This window comes from Pteropus alecto, unplaced genomic scaffold, assembly GCF_000325575.1.
Source record: "Pteropus alecto unplaced genomic scaffold, ASM32557v1 scaffold202, whole genome shotgun sequence".
Classification (NCBI taxonomy): Eukaryota; Metazoa; Chordata; class Mammalia; order Chiroptera; family Pteropodidae; genus Pteropus; species Pteropus alecto.
In genome coordinates, this window is record NW_006432451.1 from 2811940 (window position 1) to 2839231 (window position 27292).

The 27292-nt window shown below is 40.4% G+C and overlaps 1 protein-coding gene and 1 non-coding gene across 3 annotated transcripts; one reads left to right on the plus strand and one right to left on the minus strand.

Moving 5' to 3' along the window:
• Window positions 1–1992: 1992 nt before the first annotated feature.
• On the plus strand, window positions 1993–16557 carry TCP11 (t-complex 11). 2 transcript variants are annotated; one of them, XM_006907343.1, is made up of 9 exons: window positions 1993–2126; window positions 4686–4794; window positions 9402–9522; window positions 12871–13091; window positions 13766–13902; window positions 14174–14391; window positions 14487–14668; window positions 15458–15624; window positions 16126–16557. In XM_006907343.1, exons 1-9 carry the CDS (start codon window positions 2003–2005, stop codon window positions 16356–16358), a joined length of 1512 nt encoding a protein of 503 aa, XP_006907405.1. In that variant the 5' UTR covers window positions 1993–2002; the 3' UTR covers window positions 16359–16557. The 2 variants fall into 2 exon arrangements, with proteins under 2 accessions (XP_006907405.1, XP_006907406.1); XM_006907344.1 differs by having other exon boundaries at window positions 4701–4794.
• A 2448-nt stretch (window positions 16558–19005) lies between these two features.
• LOC112476150 lies at window positions 19006–19124 on the minus strand. Its single transcript, XR_003044976.1, has one exon. It is a non-coding gene; the product is annotated as a 5S ribosomal RNA (ribosomal RNA).
• Between the last annotated feature and the right edge of the window lie 8168 nt (window positions 19125–27292).

Consider the following 27292-nt stretch of genomic DNA (forward strand, 5'->3'; position numbering starts at 1 on the left):
CTGACTCTGGGAAAACACTAATTCTGTATTTCTCTCCTACCTCATCCTTCACCCCTCTTCTGGTTTCAGTTCCCCCACACCCACCATGTGCTCCCACACCACTATATCTTCCTACTGTCCCCACTGCCCGTTCCAGAGAATGCGGGTATTAAAAAGACACTTAAAGAGGCTGTGTAATGTATATGAATGACCTGTTTGAGTAATTTCAGGCATCAGCAGGGAGAGTTTTATGGCAATGCCACTTTTTGTGGGGAGAAGAACTTGTGTCATTCTGGAAAATTTCTCCCAGAAATAAAAACTCCAAATAGAGTTCTGGATTTAAAAAAAAAAGAAATCAACAACCTAACCTAAATATCTCCTTATGTAAAAACGAAGAATCATATTTTCATTGAACTTCTTGCTGAAGTCATACAAGTTCCTCCCACTTCTCCTAGGTTGTGGTGAAGGCTAGCCTGCTTCATAGTTGACATCCGAGGGAAATATCAGGAAGGGGTGAGGAATAAGGGGCAGGTTTAGTATGTATTGCTCTGAGATACTCTCTGGCTAAACAGCAACTTTACTAGGTCATTCCCCTCATAACTGCCTGAGCCTCAGAGCTGAGTGGACTTTCTTAAGCAGAAATGTTCTTGGGACACTTCATTTTTCCTTTCAAAATGCACAAGTTGTGCAAGAAAAAAAAATCACATTCCACACTAACAAGGCAAGGGTTATAATGAGAACTTAGTTTCTTACAGGCAATACTTTCATCTTTATTTATTTATTTATTTATTTTTAAAGTAGGCTTTTATGGTAAGAAATCAAGTCAGAGTAATAAAGAAGGATGGGAAAATATGGAGTGGAAACTTCCTTTTCATATCACCCCCAACCCCCGCCCTCCCCGAAAGTGCAGGGATTGGAGGGGAAGTGGGTGTCATTCCAGGTCCAAACATCACTTCAGGGGCAACAAAACAGCCAGGACCGAGAAAAAGCCCGTGACCTGGAGCCAGTTAGCTGGAGGCCCAGCACCAGGTCACCGATGAGCACACACTGCCTCCCAGCCCGCAGGCCTCCCGCTGACCAGCAGCAACTGGGAGAACCAAGTCTCTAGGTTTCCACACCTGTAGAATGAGAGAGGGGCCCTTCTTAATGTGCCCAGAATGTGCTAAAGCAATAACCCTCCTGGGTGTGGTTCTGTGCTTCCCAGGATTTGAAACAGCCTAGAGAGAAAGAAAACATATTGCTCCTTCCCTTCCTAAGTAGTTCCAGGTGATCTTTGTCGTGGGGGCGGGAGATGTCAGGAACGGGCAGGCCCCAGCGACCATGGAATCAGAGGCCTGGAGGGCGCTTCGCACCCACGACGACCCAGTCATGAGCCGTTGTTTCTACCCCCAGGTGCCAGGCGGGCTGCGAGCTCTGAGACCAGCACGTGACCCCGCCCCGTTGCCCCAGGAGACGGGCAAAGGTTTGTTTTCAAATCTCGGACTCTCCCACCGAGGGCCCGTGGCGTCGCGAGCAGGGGTGATCGCGGGGTCGGCCTCGTCGCCTGCGCGTCGCCGTCTGGCCCCTCCCGGCCTCGCGCCCCCGCCGCCCCGCCGCGGTGGTACAGCCCGAGCTTGAGGCTGCGCGGCCACAGCGCCCACTCGGGAGTAGGGGGCCGGTCACCAGGGAGAAGGTGAGAGGCCCGGAACCGAGCGGGCCTGGGGAGGGCGTTTCGGGCGAGGAGGTCATCCAGTGGGCGGAGGAAGGGCCCTGCCCCGCGCGCCCGCCCTGTGCCACGGCTCCCCTGGCCTCAGTGTCCTTGTTGCGCGTCTAATGCTGGACTTCACTCTGATCTCTCGTCTCTCCTCCTCCAGGCTCCTTTGTTCCTGTCTGTCCCCTGAGCGACCTTGAAGTTGCCCTCTTTTGGGTTGTTCAGGTCGGACGCAACGGGCCGGGCCTCAGTCATCTCTCGGCAGTTGGAGAGCCCAGCTGCCCCGACGTCAACAACGTGCCATTTCTCCCCCACCCAGGTTCCGTCAACAAAATGCTGTACATCGAGGAGAATGTGCCCCTGAAGGACCCTGGCGATGCAGAGAGCGGCCCCTGTAAGCTCGAAACACCAGGACCGACCCAGGAGGACAAGAGCAACCTCGAGGACCATCCTCCCCGTAGGTTCATCCCTGGCGGCCCTGTCTCCCCTCAGGGATGCTTAGTGTGGGTCAGGTTGGAAGGAGCCATTTAAGAGCCAGCAGCCTCTGTGGCTCCGCAGTTCTCCATCCTCTCTCTCTTCTTATGGTTTTCCCTTCTTCTCCCCTCCACCCCAATCTCTAGGCCCCCTATTGACCACAAGTCTTCAAAGAGTTTTTGGTCCTAGAGCAAGAAGTGACCTAAGCGTGATTACTTGAATCTGGCAAGATTTCAAGCTGAGTCAGTTCAAAGCCATCTTTGTTGTTATTGCATTTTGAATTCGTAGGTAGAAAATGAGAGACATCTGCGGTAGATTTTAAAGAACCCAAATGACCCCAGATGGGATTTTAAAGAACCCAAATGACCCCAGATTGTGTTCTTCCTGGGCTTCATTGTCTCAAGAAGTCATACTGCCCTGAGCTCATTGTTGGGCTCTTATACTATAGTAGATGTTCTTTTATGTTCCTGTTGGGGCTCAAGGTTACTTTGGTTGGTCTAGTCTCACTGGGATTCACCCTGCACTTCTCTTATAATCTCCTGAGAATTTAACCAGTCATCAATCTGAAGACTTAGGCACATTCTTGAAGATTGAAATGGGAAAAATTATTTCAAGGTCATGGTACCAAGCTGAATTATATTTGTTTCTCTTGTAGCCACGTGGGGTCGCTGCTGGTTAACGGACTGTCACTAAAGTGGCAAATTGGGTGCTTCGTAATCCCTATTTGGAATAGGTATTCAGTAGATATGAACCCGATGTGGGGTGAAAGTCATTTTTTTTTGTAAATACAATTAAAACAATTTAAGTTCTTGAGATGGCTATTTAAATAAATCCATAGGTAAAACAACTCTGCACAAAATACCAAATTCCTCTTTTCGAGAAAATAAATTTTTAATTTTAGATGTTATATATTATCTTAAAAATTTCTTTGTCCTTGGGATATGGATTTTTTAAATCTACCTCAGTTGCATTTTACTTCTAAATTCTCTTTGAACCCTCTCCTGAATTTTACAGCTGTTGCAGTTGCATAGTGCTATGGTGACCAACAAAACAATCTCGTCAAAGCAGGCTGCGAACTTTGGTTTGTTGTAGTTGGAAAGTGTTTCTGTGTATAATATTTTCATCAGTCTTCAATAAGCTGCTATAGCTCAGTCTCTGAAGATTTTCTTTTAGTTCTCATTTCAAATTAGTGAATTAGTGGTAAGTCCATTTACATATTTAACTGTGTTTTACCATTTTGGCTGGAACTAAAGACTTTGGAGAGGCTGCAAAAAGGGAACTTCAGCTATCCACCTAAAGTTCAATTCACCTTTATGTTTACCTAAGCAGAGACTCGTTGTGCGTGCTTTCTCTCTATTTTTTTCTCTTACTGAGAGTATGAGTCATGACTTTACCTCTAAAAACTTCATCATGTATCTTCTAAGAACAAAGGCATTCTGTGTAACCTCTTTTCTACAATAAGTTTTTCCTTTTTACGTTATTAAATCTTTTTAGTAATGGAAAACTTTAATGTTTACAAAGCAGAGAGGCTGATCTAACGAACTCCCATTTAATCATCATGCCGCTTCAACAATGATCAAGTCGTGGCCAGATCTTAGTTTATTTATATCTCCTCCACATCTTGGAGCCAAATACTTTCCTGTGAACGAATAAAGCTTCATTGAAAGAAAGTGAGAAAATATGATTTATGTGTGCAACTTTGTTTTATATGCCAAGTAATCATTATAATTACCATACATGCCTATTACGTGAAAATGGTATCAGCTAGGTCTTTAATAAAAACTTAGAACAGTGGTTCCCAAATGCTGGTTTGTGACAGAATTCTCAGCAATATTTAGTAAAATGAAATAAAGATATTATAATGAATTTTTCCTCAAGCTACATCGATTCTATTTAAAGGATTACTCTTTATTCTGACACTATTCCCTTTCTGCTCTTTTGGAGGTTGCACTATTCTTTCTTTTATGAAATGACGGTTTTGGTAGTGGTAGAGTGGATTTTTTTTAATTCACTTATTTGCATGTTTCACTGTCCATACTTGGCCAAACAAAAAAAACTGGCAAGTTGTCAGTTGCTCAGAATCTTTTTGAAAATTTAATTATGCTGCAAAATTCTAAAATCTGAGAACTACTGCTTTAGAAGACCAAATGACATTGGCACCATTCAGTACTATGTGTGTGGAGAATTTAACTCTCAGAGGCAGGAAGAGAAGTGTGGAATCATAATATTTATTTATTATAAAAAATGTTTATTTTGTGAATAAATTGTTTCTTTGCTGCTTAATTTACTTTGTAAGAGAAAAGTTTTAATCAGTTTCACATTATGTTTTTTATAAAATAACTTTGTCCTTCCTTACCCCCATGCTTGACTACTGTGAGAGGCACAGTCACAGGGCCTGGAATTCAGAACGTATATGATTGGAATGGTTGAATGAGTTTGTGTAATATCAGTTTGAATTCAAATTTGGGGCCTACTCAGTAGAGTGAATCTCTGAATAAAACAGAAATTCAGACTTGTGTGGGTTCACTGTTGTATACCGTAGTTCTTTCTGTCACAGGTCTGATAGATACAGTTAATGACGTTTCCAAGATGAGCAACGAGACTGGGATGAATCGTGATTTCCACATGGAAGAGGTTTTACCTCAGAGCAGGTACAGGCTCCTAATTTTCCCTTTTTTCTTTTTCATCCTGGCCTAGGTATTTAGCACTAATGGTTCTGGACCAGACTTGAAGCATTTTTATTTAATAGTATGATCAATGTTTGAATATAAGCCTTAAGAGGTCTCAACAACGTAAACAGAAGAGTAATCAGTTTTATTAGTATCAGAGAGTCAAGAAGCAAATGTTATTTAATCAGTGAATAAACCAAAGCAACTGTTGGAATGTTCACTTCGGGACCCCAGTCAATAAAATATAAACAGTGGATTTCAGATCTTCTCTGACAGATGAGGAGGAGGTACCCTGGAGTAAGCTGTCTATTGCTGCATAACAAATTTCTCCAAAACTCAGCAGCTGAAACAATGTTCATTATCTCAGTTTCTGTGGGTCAGAAATATGGGCATGGTTTAATTGTGTGCCTCTGACTCAAGGTCTCTCATAATGTTGCGGTCAGTTTGTTGAGTGGTGGCCAGAGCCTCCCTCAGCTCCTTGCCACTTGGACCTCTCCATAGGGCAGCTCACAACATGGCAGCTGGCTTTCCTTATTCAGAGTAAGAGCAGGAGAATGAGAGTGTGAGAGTCAGTGCCCAAGATGGAAACTACAGTCTTTTTGTTACCTAACCTCAGAAGTGATAACCCATGCCTCTGCTACTTTCTGTTCCCTAGAAGGGAGTCACTAAATCAGCCCACACTCCAGGGAATGGAATTACACCAAGGTGTGAATACCACCAGGAACTGTATATCTTTGGGATCATTTTATCAGCTGCCTACACATAGCTCCTATCATTTACTCTCTTAAGTAATCACAGATTAGACAGGTACAGATTAAAAGGTTAATTTTCTTGTAGTGGCATTTTTTAACTCTTTTTTTTTTTTCTCCTGGTTTCATAATCAGGTAAATTTATGAATTAGGACCAGAACCCTGTTGATATATAATACTCACCCACCTTGAACAAGTTTTTTTTGATTCTTCTCGGTTCTGTTCACATCTCAATAAATAAATAGAACCCTTCAGTAAGTACGAATTGAATGGCTCTGGTGGCTTATTGGCAGTTAAGTGGGTAAATTCACCATCAGATTTTACATTTTAAAACAGTTCTAATTTCCCACCAATAGCCAAATAAATGGCAGCTTGTGATTGGTCAGGTTTTTTAAATGCTTTTGTTATTTGGCAACTTCAGGGAATCTGTTACTAAAGTACTCTTCTCTGTCACAAGTTGCTACCTGGGTCTTCATGCTCTCATTTGCCCTTGCCTGGTGCCAGTAGGTGTCCATACCAAGCATAGCTCCTCCGGGAACAGGTTTTCACCTAAATTCAGATCTAGTGCCTCATTGCTTAGATATGTTTGTTGCTGGCAGGAAAAAAGAAAAATGAAACCGGGAGAGTGAAGGTCTGCTAGAGGGGTGGTGGGGAGTAGAGGAAATGAGAAAGAAAGAAACGAAGCAGGGGAAACAGTACTATTCAGAGCTGGATTTTCAAGTAAGGTCATACAGAATTTATCCCTGGAAAAAGGTTGAAATAGAATTTATTCATTATTGGCAGTTGGCCTTACTTTAGGCTCATAAGATGACATTAATTACAATTGTGGGATCCTAAAGGATGTTTGGGCATTCATTCATCAGGCATTTTACTGAGTCCTTATTATGTGGCAAGAAAATGCTGAGTGCTGGGGAGAGATATAGCCGTAGCTGTAGCTATAGACAAGTAAGGCACTGTCTTTGCTATCAGGAAGCTTTCATAGGGGAGACAGTGACTGATAAACTAACTTATAGGTGTGTGTATAGAGTTTAATGAGAGTAATCAGCTGCCTAAGGAGGATCAGAGAAGATTTGCCCATGGAAGAAGATTTTGCCCATGAAGACTTGAATTGAGTTTTAGAGGATGAACAGGTGCTTTCCAAGTGGTATGGGTTGAAAAGGATGCTCCAAGCAGAGGAAACATGTTGTAGGCACAGAGTGGTGGTAGAATATGCTGTGTTCTTTACAAACAGCTTGGTATAGTTGAACACAAGATATTATGAGGTAGGAGGAGATAAATTAGAAAGGAGGCAGAGTACTATCAGGAAGGGTTATACAGTATAAGCCATTTATGCTGGTAGTGATGGAAAGCCCTTAAAGGACTTTAAATAGGCATGATATCATGAACGCAGTTGCATCTTAGAAAAATCATTGATTTTAGAGTGAATTGGTGGAGTTACTGATTAGAAAGAGACAGAACCGAAGGCAGGGAGGCAAGTTAATAGACTATGGCAGTAGTCCAGGTAAGAGATGATAATAGGAAAGAATACATTCCAGAGACATTTAAGAATCAAAACTGATGCAACTTTGGGGATAGACCGATAAATAGGAGAAGAGTTAAGAACAATTCCAGTGTACACTGGACCATTAGATTATAGTTGGTTACCTCTGATGATGGAGATTTGTGTGTTGACAGAGGAACTTTGACTTGTTTTATTCATCTTTGTATTGCTTTTTTTTCTTTTTACAAGGAGCATGCAGTACTACTGTTAGTTGTTTGTTTGTTTGTTTTTAAAGGAGGAGATGTTTAATTCAAGAAAACCAATAGCTATTTGGAAATTATTAGATACAGCCTCAGAATTTTCAAATAGTTCTTTTTCTTCTTATTAGTCTAACTCTGTGGGACGAAGACATCATTTAAATAAACATTCAGAGAAAAAAATAATTCCTGTAGTTTTTTCAGTTGTCTTAATTTTTTAAGAGTAGTTTTAGTTCTACAGAAAAATGATCAGAAAGTACAGAGTTCCCCTGTGCACAGTTCCCCCTATCATTTACATCTTGTACTAGTGTGGTACATTTGTATAATTGATTATCCAGTATTAACACATCTTTATTAAGTCAATAGTTTACTTTGGGGTTAACTTTTTGTGTTGTACATTCTATGGGTTTTAAAAACGTATAATGACATATTCACCATTACTATATCATGCAGAGTAATTTCACTGCCCTAAAAGTCCACTGTTCTCTACCTATCCATCCTTCTGTTCCTTTCTCCCTCCCAAATCCTTGGCAACCACTGTCTCCATAGGCTTCCAGAATGTCCTATAGTTGGACTCATATAGTATGTATGTAGTCTTTTTCAGATTGGCTTCTTTCACTTAGCAGTGTGCATTTAAGATTCTTCCATGTATTTTAGGGTCTTGCTAGCTCATTCCTTTTCAGCACTGATTAATATTCCATTGTCTGTAAGTTTATCCACTCACCTACAGAATGATACCTTAGTTGCTTCCCAGTTTTGGCAGTTGTGAATAAAGCTGCTATAAACCTCCATTTGCAGGTTTTTGTGTGGGCATAAGTTTTCAGCTCGCCTGAGTAAATACCAAGGAGCATGATTGCTGGATCGTATGGCAAGAGTATGTTTAGCTTTGTAAGAAACTGCCAAACCCTCTTCCAGAGTGGCTGTATCATTTTGCATTCCCACCGGCAATGAATGAGAGTTCATGCTGTTCCACATCCTCATCAACATTTGGTGTTGTTAGTGTTTTGGATTTTGGAGTAGGGGTATCTCATCTTTATTTTAATTTGCAGTTCCCTAAGGATATATAATGATGAGTATCTTTTCACATGCTTATTTGCCATTTGTATATCTACTTTGCTGAGGTGTCTGTTCAGGTCTTTTCTCATTTTAAAATTGGATTTTATCGAGCTTCAGGAGTTCTTTGTATATTTTGGATAACAGCCCTTTGTCTGATATGTGTTTAGCAAAGATCGTCTGTGGCTTGTTCTCTTAACAGTGTCTCTCATAGACCAGAAGTTTTTAATTTTAATGTAGTTCAACTTACCAATGTTTTCTTTCTTTGATCTTGTTTTTGGTATTGTATTTAAAAGTAATTATCATGCCCAAGGTCACTAGATTTTCTGTTATTTTCTAGAAATTTTATAATTTCACATTTTACATTTAGGTCTATGATCCATTTGTGGAAGGTATAAGATCTGTGTCTAGAGTCATATTTTTGCATATGATATCCAGTTGTTCCAGCACCATTTGTTGAAAAGACTGTCCTTTCTAGATTGAATTACCTTTACTTCTCCTGATTTTCTAAGGAGAAAAAAGACAGATCTTTCTGGCTTCCATGACTGGCTACATGGTGATACCGCTGAGACTGAGAATATAGGAGGAACAAGTTTGTAGGGGGAAGAGAGTGAATTCAATTTTAGACCTACTGATTTAGAAATAAATAAATATGAGTATTCAGGTATTGCCAAAGAAGGAAAATTCTTTCTTTCATTTTAGGTCTATAAGAAAATGAAAGATCATTTAGTTTATTGCTATATTTATACATAAATGAAAACTAAGCTAGATGCAAAATCAGTGCTAAAAGCTCACGGTTCTCCCTGCTGCATAGGAAGCGCTGTTCTGGAACTGTAAGGAGCACTTCTGAGAGGTTTTGTTGATGCCTTTGACACCCAAGTATAACCCCAGCTTGTTCAACTCTGTTGCAGTTCAAATACAGTTTCTGGCCTTCCCCTGTCAGTATAATGGTCTTCTATGATATCAGAGGGTATTTGGGGCTTAGGAAATAATGACCTTATGGCAGTTTTTAGATAGAGAAAATAATTCACTTATTTAACCTTCTTACAGTCTGGAAGGCAAGGTCAAGGAGAAAATGCACAATGCCTTTTGGGATCATCTTAAAGAGCAGCTATCAGCTACTCCCCCAGACTTCAGCTGTGCTCTTGAACTTCTAAAAGAAATTAAAGAGGTAGGTGACCAACCTTCCATTTGTAGATATAAAGTTCCTAGACATCTCCAGTTCATTTGAATGTCAGTGGCTAGCAAATCCTAACTGAGCATGATCCATGAATCAGACAGAATCTAATCAGTAGATAGAAGTCACACAGTAATTTCAACAAGGAAGTTTTGTTATAAAAATTATTATAACAGGGAATTGGAGAAATGGTGTCTTTGGACTAGTAAGAAGCAAAGAGAACTCTAAAGAATACTGGTATATCAGATATAAGAAGAACCCACTATACCCCTAGGGCTGATGTAGGACTCCCAAGGACTCATTTTAGAGGGCAAAGCTGTGCCAGGGGAAGTTGCTGGCTTTTGTGTGCTGCTGGCCACCGTACACTGCAGGAGCTAGGTGCTGGAGCACCCATCTGTGCTTCGGGAGCCTGGCACTAGAGAAGCCACTCAGGCTGTAGAAGCTGGCTGCCAGCAAAGCCACGCATACTGCAGGAGCTTGCCAAGTGAGCATTCCAGAACCAGAAAGAAAAGCTTTTGCCTTTTGTAATGTCTTTCTAGCATGTGATAGACACACCCGAAGGTAACCCCCCAGTGATCTACACCCTGATATAATTCTCTGTCCTTGAGTGTGGACAAGATCTGTAACCTGTCTCTTAACCAATGGAATATGGCAAAGGTGATGAGATGTCACATTTCATTATGTAAGACTCTGTCTTAGCAGCCTGAAGAGAATGAGTCTCCTGCTGGCCTTGATGAAGCAAACAGGTATGTTGTGAACTGCCTATGGAGAGGGGCCGCATGGCAAAGAAATGCAGGTGGCCTCTAGGACCAGCGTCCCACTGACACTCAATAAGAAGCTGGGGTCCTCAAGTATACAGCTGTAAGGAAATGAATTCAGCCAACAATTTGAATGAGTTTGGTAACAGATTGTTCCCCAGTCAAGCTTCCAAATAAGATTGCAGCACAGCCACCACCTTGAGTATAGCCTGTGAGACCCTGAACAGAAGACCCAGTTAAAGCTGTGAGATAATAAATGTATATGCTGTTTTAAGTCTCTCTTAAGTTTGTTATGCAGCACAGAAAACTAATAGTGTCTTCTACAGATGAAGCTTAAAATTTACCATCTGGTAAAGGAAAACTAAAGGGACTTCGTTTTTTCAGAGAAGAGAAAAAGAGAATGGATTTGGAGCTGAGAGAGAAATTGATAAATGTCACATTCCACTCCTTCGGCCACTGAGCTTTCATGTGCACGCTTCTACACACATTTGAACTCCTGGATTGTCCAATCTTATAGCTATGTAGATCAGACAACAAACACCTAGTTCCACAAGGGAAGCTCAGACCATGTGGTCACCCAGGGTCCTGTGATGAGGTGTTTACTTTTCTGCCAAGGCCTAGGAGCAAGCCAGACACTTTCTCAAAAGGCAAATAGTTATCTTCAGAAGAGGGTATAGATTTACTCCAAAATCCTAGAGATCTGTGTTGTGATGCTGCTACTGGTACTTGCCAGAGGCTCTCTGTGTCATCCTTACTTGCCATAAATGCTTCAGATATCATTGAACCTGCTGGGTCATAAGGCTCAAGTGGTAGAGTGGCTTGTATGGCAGCCTGAACTTGGGGCAGAGCCTACTCTGGCTCTGGTTCCACTTGAAATTGGCAACCTCGTGAGTGACTCTAAATGAGTGTCAGGTAAGAACATTTAAACCTGTGAAGAATTTTTATAAGAGTTTGAGTTTATTTGAGCCAAACTGACAACATGCCAGGAAGCAAGATCTTCAGTGCTCCAGAGGATGACAGTTTTGCAGTTTCTTTTATTTTTTATTTTTTAACTTTTATTTTACTTTTTTTTGCAGTTTGTTTTATACATTTAGAATGAGAGAATGTAAGGAAGATTATATTTAACATGATTTGATTACGTACTCCCTTGAGGGGTCCTGAAAAAGGATTACTCTGGCATTTCAAGGATGTGTTAACCTAGATACATAAGAACAATGGACAGGGCTGGCTTAAGGCAAAGAGAAACCTTTTACTAAAGAAGTTATATGCCTCAGTGGTGACTACCCCATGACCTTCCGAGTTAGCAATTATGATCAGATCACCCTGCGAGGTTAGTTTCTGTCACTTGACTTGTAGATTGATCACAGAGCCCCTTTTTCATCCATAAAACTCAAATGTGGTGTAGGTCGCATTGAAAACCCAAAAAGGCCTTTAAGTGTCTTTTTCTTCCATGGTGGGTGGTTTGAGGTACAGCAGTTTGTCTTTCACCTCGGAGGGGATAGCTTGACAAGGTCTAGACCACTGAAGCTTGGGCAACTTCACTGAGGTGAAGGGCCACTGAATTTTTGTGGGGATTATCTGTCCCTCTAGTTCGCATGTCTTTCTAAGGCATCTAAAATACTTGCTACTTCCTGCTCATCAGATCCAGTGGACATATAGCCATTTGAATTTGAACCTCACTCATGGTACCAATTTTGTATCAGTCAGGGTCCAGTCAGGAGAAAGAAACTAGGCAGTAATTTGAACAAAGAGAAGCTGGTGCTGCGGGAGCTTGCTGAGGTGGAGCACACCAGAACCAAGAAGGAGGACCTCTTTAGCATCCTCTACTAACAAAACTTAACATTGTGCCAGCCAGCAAAGCAAAAATATATAAAGGGTCTGGCTCCATTTTCAGAGTAGGCACTGAAGGGTAGACTTGGAACTGAGAGGCTCCAAATTGATAACTGGCATAGTTTACCATTTAAATAGATAATAAGGAGCAACTTGCATTTTATTTGTTCAAGATGAAGCTAAACAGATGGGATCTTGCTATGACAACACCAGTACTCCATTCAGTTAAACAAATGTTCATTGAATCCCAGCCCTTGCCCCCCACCATGTTTTGTATATTACAGAGGCACAGAGATAAAGGAGTGTCTCTGATCATAGGGAGCTTATGTTTTTGGGTTAACAAGCTATTTCCAGTTACTCTTAACAGTCCCCTTGCCTATTTTATCCTTGCCCTTTGAAGTAAAATTTCAAAAATGCCTGCTTTTTGAAACGAAGAGTTCCTCATTCCCATGTAATGGTATGTATTTTAAATTTGTTGCACCTGTGTTTCTTTTTACCACACTCCTTTATCTCTTCATCTCTTTCTGCCCTGAAAATGGTATATTATTGCGATAATTGAATTCCTAAAGCCTTGAACTATTACTTGTCCCCTAAACAAAGATAAATAGAACTCCTTAGGAAATTTAGGAACCCGATATCTTGATCCTTAAAAGACACAGGCTGGCATATCTTTATCTAAAGGGTTGTCCATTAGAGAAAGTTTGGGGCTCTAAACGGAATGCAACTCCTTCTTTGACTTTTCTTTCCTGGGTAGATCTTGCTGTCACTGCTGTTACCACGCCAGAACCGCCTAAGAAATGAGATCGAAGAAGCTCTGGACATGGACCTCCTTAGGCAGGAAGCAGAACATGGGGCCCTAAATGTCCCGCATCTCTCTAAGTACATTCTCAACACCATGACGTTGCTGTGTGCACCAGTTCGAGATGAAGCAGTCCAGAAACTAGAGAACGTTACAGACTCTATTTGGTTACTGAGGTGTGAAACTTGATCCCTGGGCAAGGAAAAGCTGGGCGGGACACTGGACGAAAGCTCCCGTGTTGGCTGGCTCTTCCCTGTTGAAAACCTGACAAACTCCTTTCTCTCTGGCCTGTTAGCTTTCCTTTTCCAAAGATGGCCTTGCCAGGGCCCTTTAGTTTTCCTTAGATTGTTTGGGCCCCCTGTATACCATCCTACCATAAAACATTAGTATATGTGATCTTTTTTTCCAAGGAGTTCAAACATCACTTTCCCAAGTTTTCTCATCGTAGTTCACGCAATACGAGGGGACAGGAGTGGGAGGCTACCCCTATTTCCTAGCTATAGAAACCAAGACTCAGAAAGTTAAAAAAAGTGAAATAGCATCTCTTATAATCCCACTTCCCAGAGAGAATTGTTAGCATACTGGTGTTTTTTCCCACTGACTACCTTTTTAAAGAGACAACAGAATGATTGTTGTGGAAAGATATCTAGCTCATAGGCTTCAAGGTCCAGAGACTTATCTGTTCCTAGCTCTGCCACTCACTCTGGGCCTTGGGTACTGGGCCACATGTCATCTTTTGTAAATTTAGGAGGCAAGATTAAGTTAGTTCTAAAGCCCCTTCTAATTCTACAATACAGTGATTTAATGACTCCTTGTATAGTATAACTATTCTATTTTCTCTTTATGTTAGAGGGATCTTCCAGGTTCTGGGCCTGATGAAAATGGACATGGTGAACTACACTATCCAGAGCCTTCAACCCCACCTACAGGAACATTCCATCCAGCATGAACGGGCTAAATTCCAGGAACTTCTCAACAAGCAGCCTAGTATGTATATAATTTGAGGGCAGGTGTGCGGAGGTACGACCTTGGGTCTGACTTTTATGATGCTAAGGGGTATTCTGTCTCTTTTAAGGAACAAAAATTTTCTCAAGTAGGGAGAGGGAGAAGGAACAGTTAGTTATCTAAGACATAAAGACACCCCCACCCCCCAAATCATTTATTTATTGATTAGGAGTATATTTTGAAAAGAACCATAGTCTTGAAGCCTCAGGGATGCAGATGCCGAAGATGCTTACACACTCTGTTCCTGTTACAGGCCTCCTCGATCACACCACCAAATGGCTCACCCAAGCGGTAGCAGACCTCACCATGCTGCCTCCAACTTGCCCTGACACTCCTGACTCCTCCAGTGTGGCCTGCACCTCTCTCAATGAGGCAGCCAACAACCCAGAGCCCCTCAGCCCCGCTATGGTGCTGTCCCAGGGCTTCCTGAACCTTCTTCTCTGGGACCCTGAAAATGAAGAGTTCCCTGAGGTAGGGCTATGTGGGGCATTACCCTGTTGTTTTGCATTCAGGACTTCCACCAGGACCCTCCTCTCCTGACAGCCTGTCCTTCCCTGCTTCCTCAGACACTGCTGATGGATAGAACGCGGCTGCAGGAACTGGAGTCCCAGTTGCACCAGTTAACCATCCTGGCCTCAGTTTTGCTAGTGGCCAGTAGTTTCTCTGGCAGTGTTCTGTTTGGCTCGCCTCAGTTTGTGGATAAGCTGAAACGCATAACCAAAGCCCTCATGGAGGAGTTTAATTCCAGGTGAGCTGCACAGATATTTTTTTTTTAAGTAGATGATATTTGGTATGGAGACATAGGCAGATAATGAATGATAGCTTACATTCCACCACAAACCACAGAAAGGCCCTTTGGAATCATTTGTAAAGGTCGTTGGTGTCTTTCCATAAGTTGTCTTGAGGCTTGTGACAAAGAAAAATAAACCCGTCTTCCAAAAAGAGTAGTGTGGAGGATAATTTGCTATAAAATGGTTCATTATTTTATTTGCTACAAAGGAGTTATTATCTGGTTGAGTGGATGATGGTAGGCTCATCTCTGTATATCTAGGAGTTGATCACCAGTAAGCAATATTGATTGAAAGTTCACTGTGTGTAGGGCATCACACCAAAGGAATCGGAAGGCCAGGATTGTCACTATAATTGGTGAGAGTAGCACAAATGACCATGGAAAATGTCCAAGAAAGTCTTAAAAATGTATCTACATATACACAGATTCCATGGGGCTAAAGAATACTGAGTCGATCCAAGAGCAGAACCAAACCCTTGTCCAGAGTTTATTTTAGTTTATTTTGTTTACTAAGAAGTAGGACATGGTATTATATATAGATATTAGTTGATAATATCTATATTGAGGGTAAGAGTGAAGACACTGAACCTACCCAGTGACCTCTGGTGCTTTCAGGGGCTGGGGTAAGGGTAGGAAGATGTCTGGGAGTCTTTCTCGAGTGGCTTCTGGTGTGGAGCTTTCCCAGGCTGTGGCCTTATGCCAGGGCCCCACCTGGTGGGTACCAGCTTACTCTCCTTTGTGGTCTAGGTCTGAGGAGGCTATGCTGATGACTGTGAGTGAACAGGTATCTCAGGAAATCCATCAAAGCCTCAAGAACATGGGCCTTGTTTCTCTGAGCAGTGACAACACAGCATCTTTGATAGGACAGCTCCAAAACATTGCCAAGAAGGAGAACTGTGTCCGCAGTGTCATTGGTGAGTATGCCTTGGGTGGTGAGAACATGGTGGGGAGAGATTCCAACCCTAGAAGTCAGTTACTGAACCATTTAACAACATAAAAGCCATAATCATTGAGCAAGTCACTGTTTAAGCTTTAGTTTTTTCAAAATGCTTGACTGAAATATCTTAAAGACCAGCTCTGTGGTTCTAAAGAAGATTTGCACCCAGGAATTCATGACTTCTAGGTGTGGCATAGTGTTATGTCAAATACTCAGTAGGACCTAACCGATGGAGACTTAAGAAATCTTTAGAATAGTCAAAAATTTCCTAGCCCATTAGTTTTTGATCTTTGCTTTGTCTTTGGGAGCTAGATAGCAGCCCCCTACCCCCAAAACAAAACAAATTTCCTTATCTGTAGCTAAGTGGGCAGGTTAGTGAATATCTCAGTTAACTTAGAACTTGAGTGAGTACAGGGGTACTGTTTCTCCCTGAAATCTGTTTGCCCTTTCTCTTCTCACTGTCTTTTCCTGCTCATAGATCAGCGGATCCATTTGTTTCTCAAATGCTGTTTGGTTCTTGGAGTGCAGCGATCTCTGTTAGATCTCCCTGGAGGCCTTACTCTCATTGAGGCAGAACTGGCAGAACTGGGCCAAAAGTTTGTCAACCTAACGCACCACAATCAGCAGGTATTTGGCCCCTACTACACGGAGATCCTAAGAACCCTCATCCCCCAACGCCAGGCACCTGAAACAGAAGCACAGTCTCTTTGATAGCACCAGCTGCAGGCCCTGGCACCTTGGACCCAGGAGAGAAGCCCATCATTTTCCTGGGGTGACATCACCAGTGACCAACAAAGCAGCAAGCCTTCCTCCTCTCCTGCAGCCAACACCAGAGCTGTAGTGATCACTCATGTAACGCCGACTGGCCCAAACCCATATAAATTTCACTAATAAACTTGTGAACTGCAAGCAAACCACTGTTCTTGTGCTACAGCTATGGCCAGGCCCTGTGCCCTCAGCCCCCAACTAGCTAAGAAGCCAACAAGCCCCTAGTTTTTTCTCCACTGGCTAGATGCTCCCTTCAGTGTGAGTAGCTGAGAAGCCAAGAGACCCAGGTGCTAGCATTGTTTTTTCTAAAGGTAAAAGCATCTTTCTGAGGGCCCTGAGAACTCTGTGGAATTATGTAGAATGTGAGTATAAGAGCTCCTCCAGAAGTTAGAAATTTGTTTTGTCCAATTCAGCTCGGGATTGGACATGGTCAAAAAATTATTAGGAGCCTCATTTCTCAGACCAAATTTCCCTGAAAGTTTTAAGTGGTACAATGAGGAGTCAAGAAATAGTAAGAGCTTCAGCTTCCTCTTCTGTTGCAGGGTCTGAAGCATGTGCACTCCGGGGCTGGATACAATTGGAGGTTGGCTGCTGCAAGCATACTGTTGAGGACAGGTTTTAGAGTTCATGGGATTGCTCTCTCGAGTATCTAGAGTTCAGTCTCAAACAGTTAGGTCAGTGACTGACTTAGATCAGGTCTTTCCTTGGTCCTGTTCTCTAGCAAATGAGTCTCACTTTCCTGACAGAGGTGGAACAGCTTCCATCCTTCTTCCTACTTCCAGTCTGGGACTTTAATTGGCAGTTTTGGTCATGGGCTCCCATTTGGCATCACAAACGAGATGTTCTGAAAGGACTCGGCCTTGTGTCCTGGGGTTGCAGCGATCCAAACCATCATTCTCAGTGTGACTGCAGCAGACCAGGCCACCTAGGGGCTCAAATGACGTAATGTTCCATTCAGATTCAACCCCCCTTTTTTGTAATGCACAAGAGAAAATGGCAATTCACTTATGCGCTTTCAAGGTAAGGTAAAGAGAAACAGAGTTCTCAGCATTTCAGGAGATGTAGGAAGCTGAACATAACACACTTAATCTAGGAAAACCAACTGAAGAGGGATTTGAGTTCCATTAGCCCAGGTCCTCCTCCTAATTGACTTCCTTTTTAGACAGTAGAGCCTAGATGGGTGGCACAGCCAGTTCAACAGTGTGACATTTACTATGACTGGAAAAACTGGAGGGCCTGGACCATTCAAAATTTCTAATCTTGTAGCTAGACATCCCCAGGATGGAGAAGCCCAGGAAAGGGAGTCTGTTAAATAAACAGTTTACCTAGATGGATTCTCTGATTTGCAACAATTAATTTGAATTTTCTAAAGTCCACATTTTAGAAGCCTCATTATCTTAGAGGCAGAAGTGCTTTGGAGGGATTCCTGTGAAGAGGACTGCTTGGCTGGTGGGTGCAGACGCCGGGCTGACAATAGACCCTTGCTCTGTACTTATTAAAATAGGAAACAGTTGATTTCTTAGAAATTTTGAGTTAATTTTCTTGTGCTTCCACATGGAAGAGACAGGGATCCTGACCTGAACAAGGAAATATAGTTCCATTCAATCCTGCACGTGGTTTGAGGGATATACATTTAAAATTGTGATAAAATACACATAAAATTTACCTTTAGTGATAATTAGTACATATTCAATGTTGTACAACTGTCACTACTGTCTGATTCCAGAACATTTTCATCACAAGAGAAGGAAATTCCATACCCATTAAGCAGTCACCTCTCATTCTTCCCTCCCCATAGACCCTGGCGATCAATAATCTGCTTTTTGTTTCAGTGGATTTTCTGACTCTAGATAAATAGAATCACATAATGAGGTCTGTGACTGGCTGCTTTCAGTCAGTATGTTCTAAAGATTTATCAAGATTTATCATGTTGTAGCATGTATCAATACTTCATTCCTTTTAATGGCTACATAAAATTCCATGGATATACCACATTTTATTTATCCATTAAGTAGCTGACGGACATTTGGTTTGTTTTTACTTTTTGGCTTTTGTGAGTGGTGGTGCTATGAATATTTGTTTGTATACAAGTTTTTGTTTGAACACTTGTTTTCAGTGCTTTTAAGTAGAATATACCCAGGAGTAGAATTGGTGGGTCATATAGTAATTCTTACGTTTAATTTATTGACAAACCACTATAGTTGTTTTCAGAGTGGCTGCACCATTTTACATTCCCACCAGCAATGTATGAGGCTTTCAATTTCTCCACATTTTCACCAACGCTTATTTTCCTTTTTTTTTTTTTTTTTTAATTGTAGGCCTCTTAGTGGGTGTGTGGAATCTCATTGTGGTTTTGACTTGCATTTTCCTAATAGCTAGTGATATTGAACATATTTTCAGGTGCTTATTGGACATTCACATATCTTCTTTGGAGAAATGCCTATTTTGGTTCTTTGCCCATTATTGAATTGGATTATGGTTGTTGTTTCTTTTTTCTTTTTTTTTTTTAAGGTGAGGCAACCCTTGGTTGACCTTAGATTTCAAGGACCTTACAATCCCTTATTTCTTTTATTTGTTTTATTTTTTAGGCCTACAACAGCACCTGGTCTTCTTAGGTGGTCTCCCATCCAAGTACTAACCAGGCCCGACCCTGCTTAGCTTCCGAGATCAGATGGGATCGGGCTTATTCAGGGTGGCATGGCTGTAGAGTGAATTGGATTGTTTTGTTGTTGTTTTAAGAGACCTTTATATATTCTGGATACTAGACCCTTGTCAGATATATGATTTGCAAACATTTTCTCCTGTTCTACAGATAGTCTGTTCACTTTCTTGATGGTGTCCTTTGATGCACAAAAATTATAATTTTGATTAAGTCCAGTTTATTAGGTTTTATTTTTATGGATCGTGCTTTGGGTGTGAAGTCTAAGAACTCTTTGCCTAGGCTTAGATCTTGAAGATTTTCTCCCATATTTTTTGCTAAAAGTTTTACAGTTATATGTTTTACATTTAAGTCTGTGATCCATTTCAAGTTAATTTTTATATAAAGTGTGAGTCTTAGGTTGAAGTACTTTTTTTTTTTTTTCCAGCCTGTGGACATCTTATTGCTCCAGCATCATTCATTGAAAAGGCTTTCTTTCCTCTATTGAATTGTTTTTATACCTTTGTTAAAAATCAGTCAGGCATGTTTGTATGAGTCTCTTTCTTGATCGTCTATTCTGTTCCATTGATCTATCTCTCTGTCTCTCTGCCATACCACACAGTAATGATTGCAGTAGCTATATAATAAGTCTTAAAATTGGGTAGGTTGATTTTCCCACTTTATTCTTTTTCAAAGTTGTTTTAGCTATTTTAGTTTCTTCTATATACTAAGCTTGTCTAGAACTACAAAAAATATTGCTGAGATTTTGATAGGTGTTATATTAAACCTGTGTTATCAGTGTGAGAGAATTGACATCTTTACTATGCCGAGTATTCCAATCCTTGAACATGGTATGTTTCTTTAGTTCTTTAGATCTTTGTTGAGTTCTTTCATTAGCTTTGTGTAGTTTTCATCATACCAGTCCTATATTTTGTTAGATTTATACCAAAGGATTTCATTTTCTTGAGTGATTATAGTGTTGTATTTTAAATTGTGTCCATGTGTTCATTTCTAATAGACAGAAATACAATTGATTTTCATACGTTTATCTTGTATCCTACTACCTTGCTTAACTCATTTATTCTAATAATATTTTTTGTAGGTTCCTTGGAATTGTCTATGCAGACAACCATGTACAATAGTCCCCTCTTATCCACGGTTTCTCTTTCTGTGGTGATTGTTTCCCATGGCCAACCACAGTCCGAAAATATTAAATGGAAAATTCCAAAAATAAACAATTCATAAATTTTAAATTGCATATGTCATTCTAACTGTCTCACTCTGTCCTGCCTGGGACGTGAATCATCCCTTTGCCCAGTGTATCCACACTGTATATTCTACCTGCTAGTTAATCACTTAGTCTGGGTTATTAGATTGACTGTTTGATATCACAATGTTTGTGTTTGAGTAAATCTTATTTTACCTAATAATGGCCCCGAAGTGCAAGAGTAGTGATGTTGGTAATTTGAATATGCCAAAGAGAAGCTGCATGAAGTGTATGTATGTATAGAAAAAACATAGTATATGTAAGGGTTGGTACTACCCAAGATTTCAGGCATCTATTGGGGGTTCTGGAATATATCCCCAAATGGTTTGATATCACAATGTTTGTGTTTGAGTAAATCTTATTTTACCTAATAATGGCCCCGAAGTGCAAGAGTAGTGATGCTGGCAATTTGAATATGCCAAAGAGAAGCTTTAACGTGTATGTGTGTATAGGAAAAAACATAGTGTATGTAAGGGTTGGTACTATCCAAGATTTCAGACATCTATTGGGGGTTCTGGAATATATCCCCAAATGGAAAAGGGAAGACTACTGTAATCTGCACATGACAATTTTATTTATTTCTTTCTGCTATGAATGCCTTTTCTTATCTTGCCTTGTTGCACTGGCTAGAACTCTGAGCACTTTAAGATTGGTGATAGTGGAATCCTTTCCTTGTTCCCAATCTTAGGAGGAAAAATTGTCTTTCACCATTAAATGTTAGTTGCATATTTTCGTAGATACTCTTTATCAAGTTGAAGAAGTTCTCTGTATTAGTTTCCTACTGCTACTATAACAGAGTACCACAAATTTAGTGCCTTGAGACCATGCAGATATATTATCTTACAGTTCTGGATGTGAGAAGTCCACGATGGGTCTTATGGGTTAAAATTAAGGCATAGGCAGAGCTGCATGAGGCTCTAGGATAATATAGTTTCCCATGGCTGCTGTAACAAATTACCATAATTGAATGGCTTACCAAAAACAGAAATATACTCTTTCACAGTTCTGGAGGCCAGAAATTAGAAATCAGTTTCATTGAGCTGAAATCAAAGTGTTGGAAGGGCCGTATTCCCTCTGGAGAATTTGTTCCTTGTTTCTTCCAGCTTCTAGTGACTGCTGGCATTCCTTTACTTGTGGCTGCATCACCCCAATTTCTGACTCCATGGTCACATGGAGGTCACGTGGTCCTCTTCTGTGTGTATTTAATCTCTGAATATCTCTCATAAGGACACTTGTGATAGGATTTAGGGCCCACCCGCACCGTCTAGGATCATCTTCCCATCTCAAGACCCTTAATCACACAGGAAAAGATTGAATTGTATCCACCCTTAAATTCGTATGTTGAAGTCCTAACCCCCAGTACCTCAGAATGTGACCTCATTTGGAAATAGGGTCATTGCAGATACAATTAACATGAGGCTATACTGGAGTTGGATGGGCACTAATTCAATCTGACTGGTGTCCTTATGAAAAGACATGTGCTACACGAAGAGATAGACACAAACAGAAGTGCAACAATGTGAGGATGGGGAGAATGCCATGTGCAGGCCAAGGGATACTTGAAGCTACCAGAAGCTAGAAAAGAGGCATGGAACAGATTCTCCCTCACAGCCCCCAGAAGAAACCAAGCCTGCCAGCACCTTAATTTCATACTCATAGCTTTCATTTTTTTTCCCCTCAATTTTTATATGAGTTTGTTTGAGCCAAAACTGATGACAGTTGTTGGGAAGCAAGATATCAAATGCTCTTTCATACAGATAGCTTTCAAATAAAATAATTTATTGTCTGTTTAAGCCACCCAGTTTGTGGTGCTTTGTTATGACAGCCGTAGGATATGAATACAGTAACATAGGTTACAGGAATTAGGACCTAATATTTTTGGGTGGCTATTACTCAGCTTACTATAAAGGAAGAATCTGTTTCCTTGACATTTCCAGCTTCTAGAGATTGAGCATATTCCTTGGCTGGTAGCCTCTTCCTTCATCTTCAAAGCATATCACTACAACCTTTGCTTCCATCATATCTCCTCTTTGACTCTCCTCCCTCCCTCTTAATAATCCTTGTGATTACATAGGGCCCTTCTGGATAATACAGGATATCTGAGACCCTTGATTTAATCACATTTGTAAAGTCTCTTTTGCCATGTAAGGTAACATTCATAAGTTCTATTGATTAGAACCTGGATACTTTTAGGGAGCTATTATTCACCTCTATTTCCAGTTTTCTGAGAGTTTTAAAAATCATGAATGGGTGTTGAATTTCGTCAACTTGTTTTCTGCATTAATTGATAAAATAATGTGATTTTTCTTCTTTAGCTTGTTAATACGTTGAATTACATGGATTGATTTTCAAAAATTAACTGACCTTGTATCCCTGGAATGATGTGTAATTCTTTTAATGTAATTCTTAACTCTGTTGGCTAATATTTTGTTAAAGATTTTAATTGCCTTTATTTATGAGGGGTATTGTTATGTGGTTCCCATTTTTTGCATTTTCTTTGTTGGTCTTGGCATCGGGGTGATACTAGCTCACAGAATGAATTAGTAAGTGTTCCTCTTGTTTTCTGGGACAGATTGTGTAGAATTGGTGTTAATTTTTCTTTAAACATTTGGTAGAATTCTCCAATGAAATCATCTGCATTTAGAGATTTTTATTTTTTAAATTGTGGATTTAATATTCATAGTGCTACTAAAATTATCTCCTTCACACAGGGTAAGTTGTGGTAGTGTGTGTGTATGTATGTTGTGTATATGTGTGTGTGTGTGTGTATACTTTTTTTTTCCGAGTAATTGGTCTATTTTGTCTAAGTTGTCAAATTTATGTGGGTAGAGTTGTACATAGTATTCTCCTACTATCCTTTTGATGTCTACAGTCTCTGTGGTGGTAGCCGTTTCTTCATTCTTGATATTGGTATCTGTGCCTTCTCTCTCTCTTTTTTTCTTTGTCAGTTTGGCCACAGGGTTGTAAGTTTTATTGATCATTATATATAACAAGTTCTTAGTTTCATTGATATTTTCCATTTTCATTGATTTCTCCTTTTATCTTTATTATTTCCTTCTTTCTCCTTGCTTTGGGTTTATTTTGCTCTTCTATTTTGAGGTTCTTGAGGGTAGAAGCATAGATTATTGATTTAGGATTTTTCCTCTTTTCCAATGAATGCATTTTAGTACTATGAATTTCCCTCTCAGCACTACTTTACCTTGTCCCACAAAATTTTATATGTTGTATTTTCATTTTCATTCAATTTAATGTATATTTTGATTTCCCTCAAGACATTCTCTTTGACTCATGGATTGTTTTGAAGTGTGTTGTTTATTTCCCAGTGTTTAGAGAATTTCCTGTTATCTGTTATTGATTTCTACTTTGATTCTATTGTGGTTCAAAAACACATTGTATATGATTTTAATTCTTAAATGTAATTTTAATTTTGTCGAGGTTTGTTTTATGGCTCAAGATATGATCTATTTTGGTATATGTTCCATGGGCAGTTGAAAAAAAAATGTGTATTCTGCTATTGTTGCCAAAAATGTTCTATAAAAGCCAAAGAGATCCTTTTGGTTGATGGTAGTGAGTTCTTCTATATCCTTGCTGATTTTCTCTGTAGTTGTTCTATCAACAAAGTCTCCAACTGAGTTGAAGTCTCCAACTATATTTGTTATATTAGTCTGCTCAGACTGCTGTAACAATTCACCATAGAAATGTATTTCTCTCTGTTTTGGAGGCTGGAGAGTCCCAGATCAAAGTCTGGCAAGTCAGTCTCTGACAAGTACTCTTCCTGGTTTGAGGACAGTTGCTTTCTTTGCTATGTCCTCATGTGGCCCTTCCTTGGTACCTGTGTCTGGAGAGAGAAAGAGAGAAGATTCTTTCTCTTCCTCTTCTTGTAAGATCAGCAACCTTATTGGATTAGGATCTCACCATTTTGACTCCCTTAAACCTTAATTACCTCCAAAAGCCCTATCTCCAAATACAGTCATATTGGGAGTTGGGGCTTCAACACAGGAATTTTGCAGGGACATAATTCAGCCCATAGCACTGTGGATTTGTCTGTTTCTCTTTTCAGTTCAGTTTTTGCTTCAAATATTTTATAGCTGTGTTGTTTGGTGCATACACATTTAGGATTATGCTTTTTTGGTGCATTGACACTATTATCATTATATAATGCCTGCTTTCTCGTCATTTTCTTTGTTCTGAAGCCTACTTTATGAGATTTTAATATGGTCACTCATGCTTCCCTTTGATGTTTGCATCTTTTTCTCTCTTTTTACTTTTAACCATCCTATATTATTATTTGAGGCAGTTTTCTTATAGATAGCATATAGTTGGTTCATGTTTTTAAATCTACTCTGCCAAGCTTTTGTTTTTAGACCATTTAAATGTAGTGTAATTATGATATGTTAGGGCTTAAGTCTGCCATTTAATAATATTTTTTACTTATTCCTTTTTCATTTTTGTTTCTTATTTTCCTGTGAGTTACTTGAAAAATGTTTAAAATTCCATTTTGATTTATGATAGTGTTTTTGAGTTTATCTCCTTGCATAACATTTTTAGTGTTTGCTCTATGTATATATTACATATATACATAACTTGCCGTAGTCTACCGGTTTGAGTAAAGTATAGAAATCTTACCTCCCTTTACCTCCATTTATATCTTTTACCCTCCTTTATTTACCTTTTAAAATTTAATTTAACTTTTATTTATTTATTTTTAATGCCTACAGCACCTGGTATTCCTAGGTGGTCTTCAAGTACTAACCAGGCCCGACCCTGCCTAGCTTCTGAGATCAGACAAGATCGGGCACATTCAGGGTGGCATGGCCATAGTCCTTTACCCTCCATTTAAAAGATAATTGTTTTAAATAATTCTTCTACATATATTTAGAAACACATTAGACTGTTATAATTTTTGCTTCATCATATATAATTTAGAAGACTCAAGAAGAGAAGGAAAGTCTCTTGTATTTATTGTTTTTGCTTAATGTTCATTCATCTTTTCTGATGTTCTAAAGTTGCTTCTTTTATCATTTCCTTTCTATTTAGAAAACTTTCTACTATTCTTTTTAGGGCAGGTCTGCTGGTGACTAATCCCTTAGTTTTCTTTCATCTGAGAATGTCTTGATTCTTTTTTATTCCTGAAGAATATTTTCACAGGGTATGGAATTCTGGGTTCACAATTCTTTAAGCACCTGAAAACTATTGTACTACATCCTTTTGGCCTCCACATTCTGCTGAGAAATCTACTGTCATTCAAATTACTTCTCCCCTATAGGTAAGGTATCATTTTTCTCTCATTGCTTTCAAGATTGTTTTTTGTCTTACATTTTCAGAAATTTAATTATGATGTATCTTGGCATGGATTTCTTTTGACTTATCTGGTTTGGGTGTGCTTAGCTTCTTGAATCTGTAGGTTTATGTCTTGCAAATTTGAGAAGTTTGCAGCCATTATTTCGTGTAGTACTTTTTCAGCCCCACCCTCTCTTCTTCTGGTACTCTGCTGACAAAAAAGTTTGATCTTTTGTTATAGTCTCATAGGTCCCTAAGACTCTCTTCATTTTTTTATGATCTATTTTCTTTCTCTGAAAAAAGGCAACTAAAAATAGAAAAGAAAAAAAGATTTTCTCTCTGTTGTTGAGATTGGGTAATTTCTATTCTAATTTTGTGGATTCTTTTTATTCTGCTGCTGAGCCATCCACTGAGATTTAATTTTGGTTATTGTATTTTTCAGGAGCAGTCTTGTTACTGCTGGGGTGATGGTGAGAGTTTTCCACTAGGTCTGACACCACCCCTCCCCTCCGTCCTTCCAGTCTTTCTGTTCAACTCCGGTTATCCTCTGGCCTGTGTGTCCTGACCTGTCAGGCCCCCAAGGCACAATCAGCACAGCAGTCCCAGGGTTGGGCAGAGTAAACCACATATAAGGCTTCTGAGTGGCATCAAAAGGGACTATGATAGTGGCAATGTGTCCTTGGTACCCTGTCCAAAAGAACAGTGACACTAAAGATGACCGGACCTTTTACTTCTGGCTGTGAGGTGTTGTCTGCCAAAGCCAGAGAGCAAGAGAGTGGGAGGCCCTGCAATGGGCCTCAGTCTACTTTCCCAATGTCAATGCAATCTGACCTAAGAATCCCTACTTGGAAGTTGGAACCTGGATGTTGGTCCTCTCTCTGCCATTAGCCAGCTGGCTGACTAAGAACCATTTCCCTGCTCTGGGCCTTGTTTTCTTCATAAATATAACTGGATATTGGATTAGATCAGTGATCTTCTCTTTTAAAGCCCTTTGCAAGTGGAATAGGTCACAGAAATTGATGTGTTCCGTGCTAGGCAGCTCGGGATGAAGCAGGCATGGGATCAGGGCTCTTAAAACAGCTTGAAACCACTGGACTAGATGGTTTCTGAGGTCCTCTCCAGCTGGCGCCAGGCAGGTCTTTAAACCCTTCTGAGCTCAGTTTCCTATCTCTATAAATAGTGATAACACTTACCCAGAAAAATGTGAGGGCTGATGAGATGGTTACCTGTAAAGCTACTAAACAAGGCTTGGAGCACAAGTGCTCGATGAAGGGGTTGTTAGTGTCATTTGTGCCTTTCCAAACCCTCCCATTTAAGTACAGGCACCACCCCCTTCTTTCCTGCCACCAGGCTCTGGGAGCACTACGTCCCGCTGAAACCCCACAGCCCTGGGACTGTCTTGTGGGCCTTGCAGCATGGCTCTGGGCCAGTAGCTAATTGCCTATGTCTAAAATTTAACCTCCACGATCAAACCGAGTTGCTTAAAGGAGACACTCTCCCACAGCTGCCTTGTACACAGATGGTCAGTAAATGTCTGTGAGTTGACCAGCCCAGACCAGGATGCAGAGGAGCTGTAGCTATTGCCGGAATGTGGGCCCTGGTTGGTGGTATTCAGACTAGATGTTCCTGAGCAGAAGGTGAACTGCAGGGCCCTTGCACTTAACCAGGAGTAACAATAACTAACAATCCTTC

Excerpts from the sequence above, each read along its gene's own strand:
- TCP11 (XM_006907343.1), top strand. The coding sequence starts at position 2,003 with ATGCTGTACATCGAGGAGAATGTGCCCCTGAAGGACCCTGGCGATGCA. Across the intron at positions 2,127-4,685 it reads CCTCGAGGACCATCCTCCCC|TTCTTTCTGTCACAGGTCTG; the intron begins GTAGGTTCATCC and ends TGTATACCGTAG. Across the intron at positions 13,092-13,765 it reads GACTCTATTTGGTTACTGAG|AGGGATCTTCCAGGTTCTGG; the intron begins GTGTGAAACTTG and ends TCTTTATGTTAG.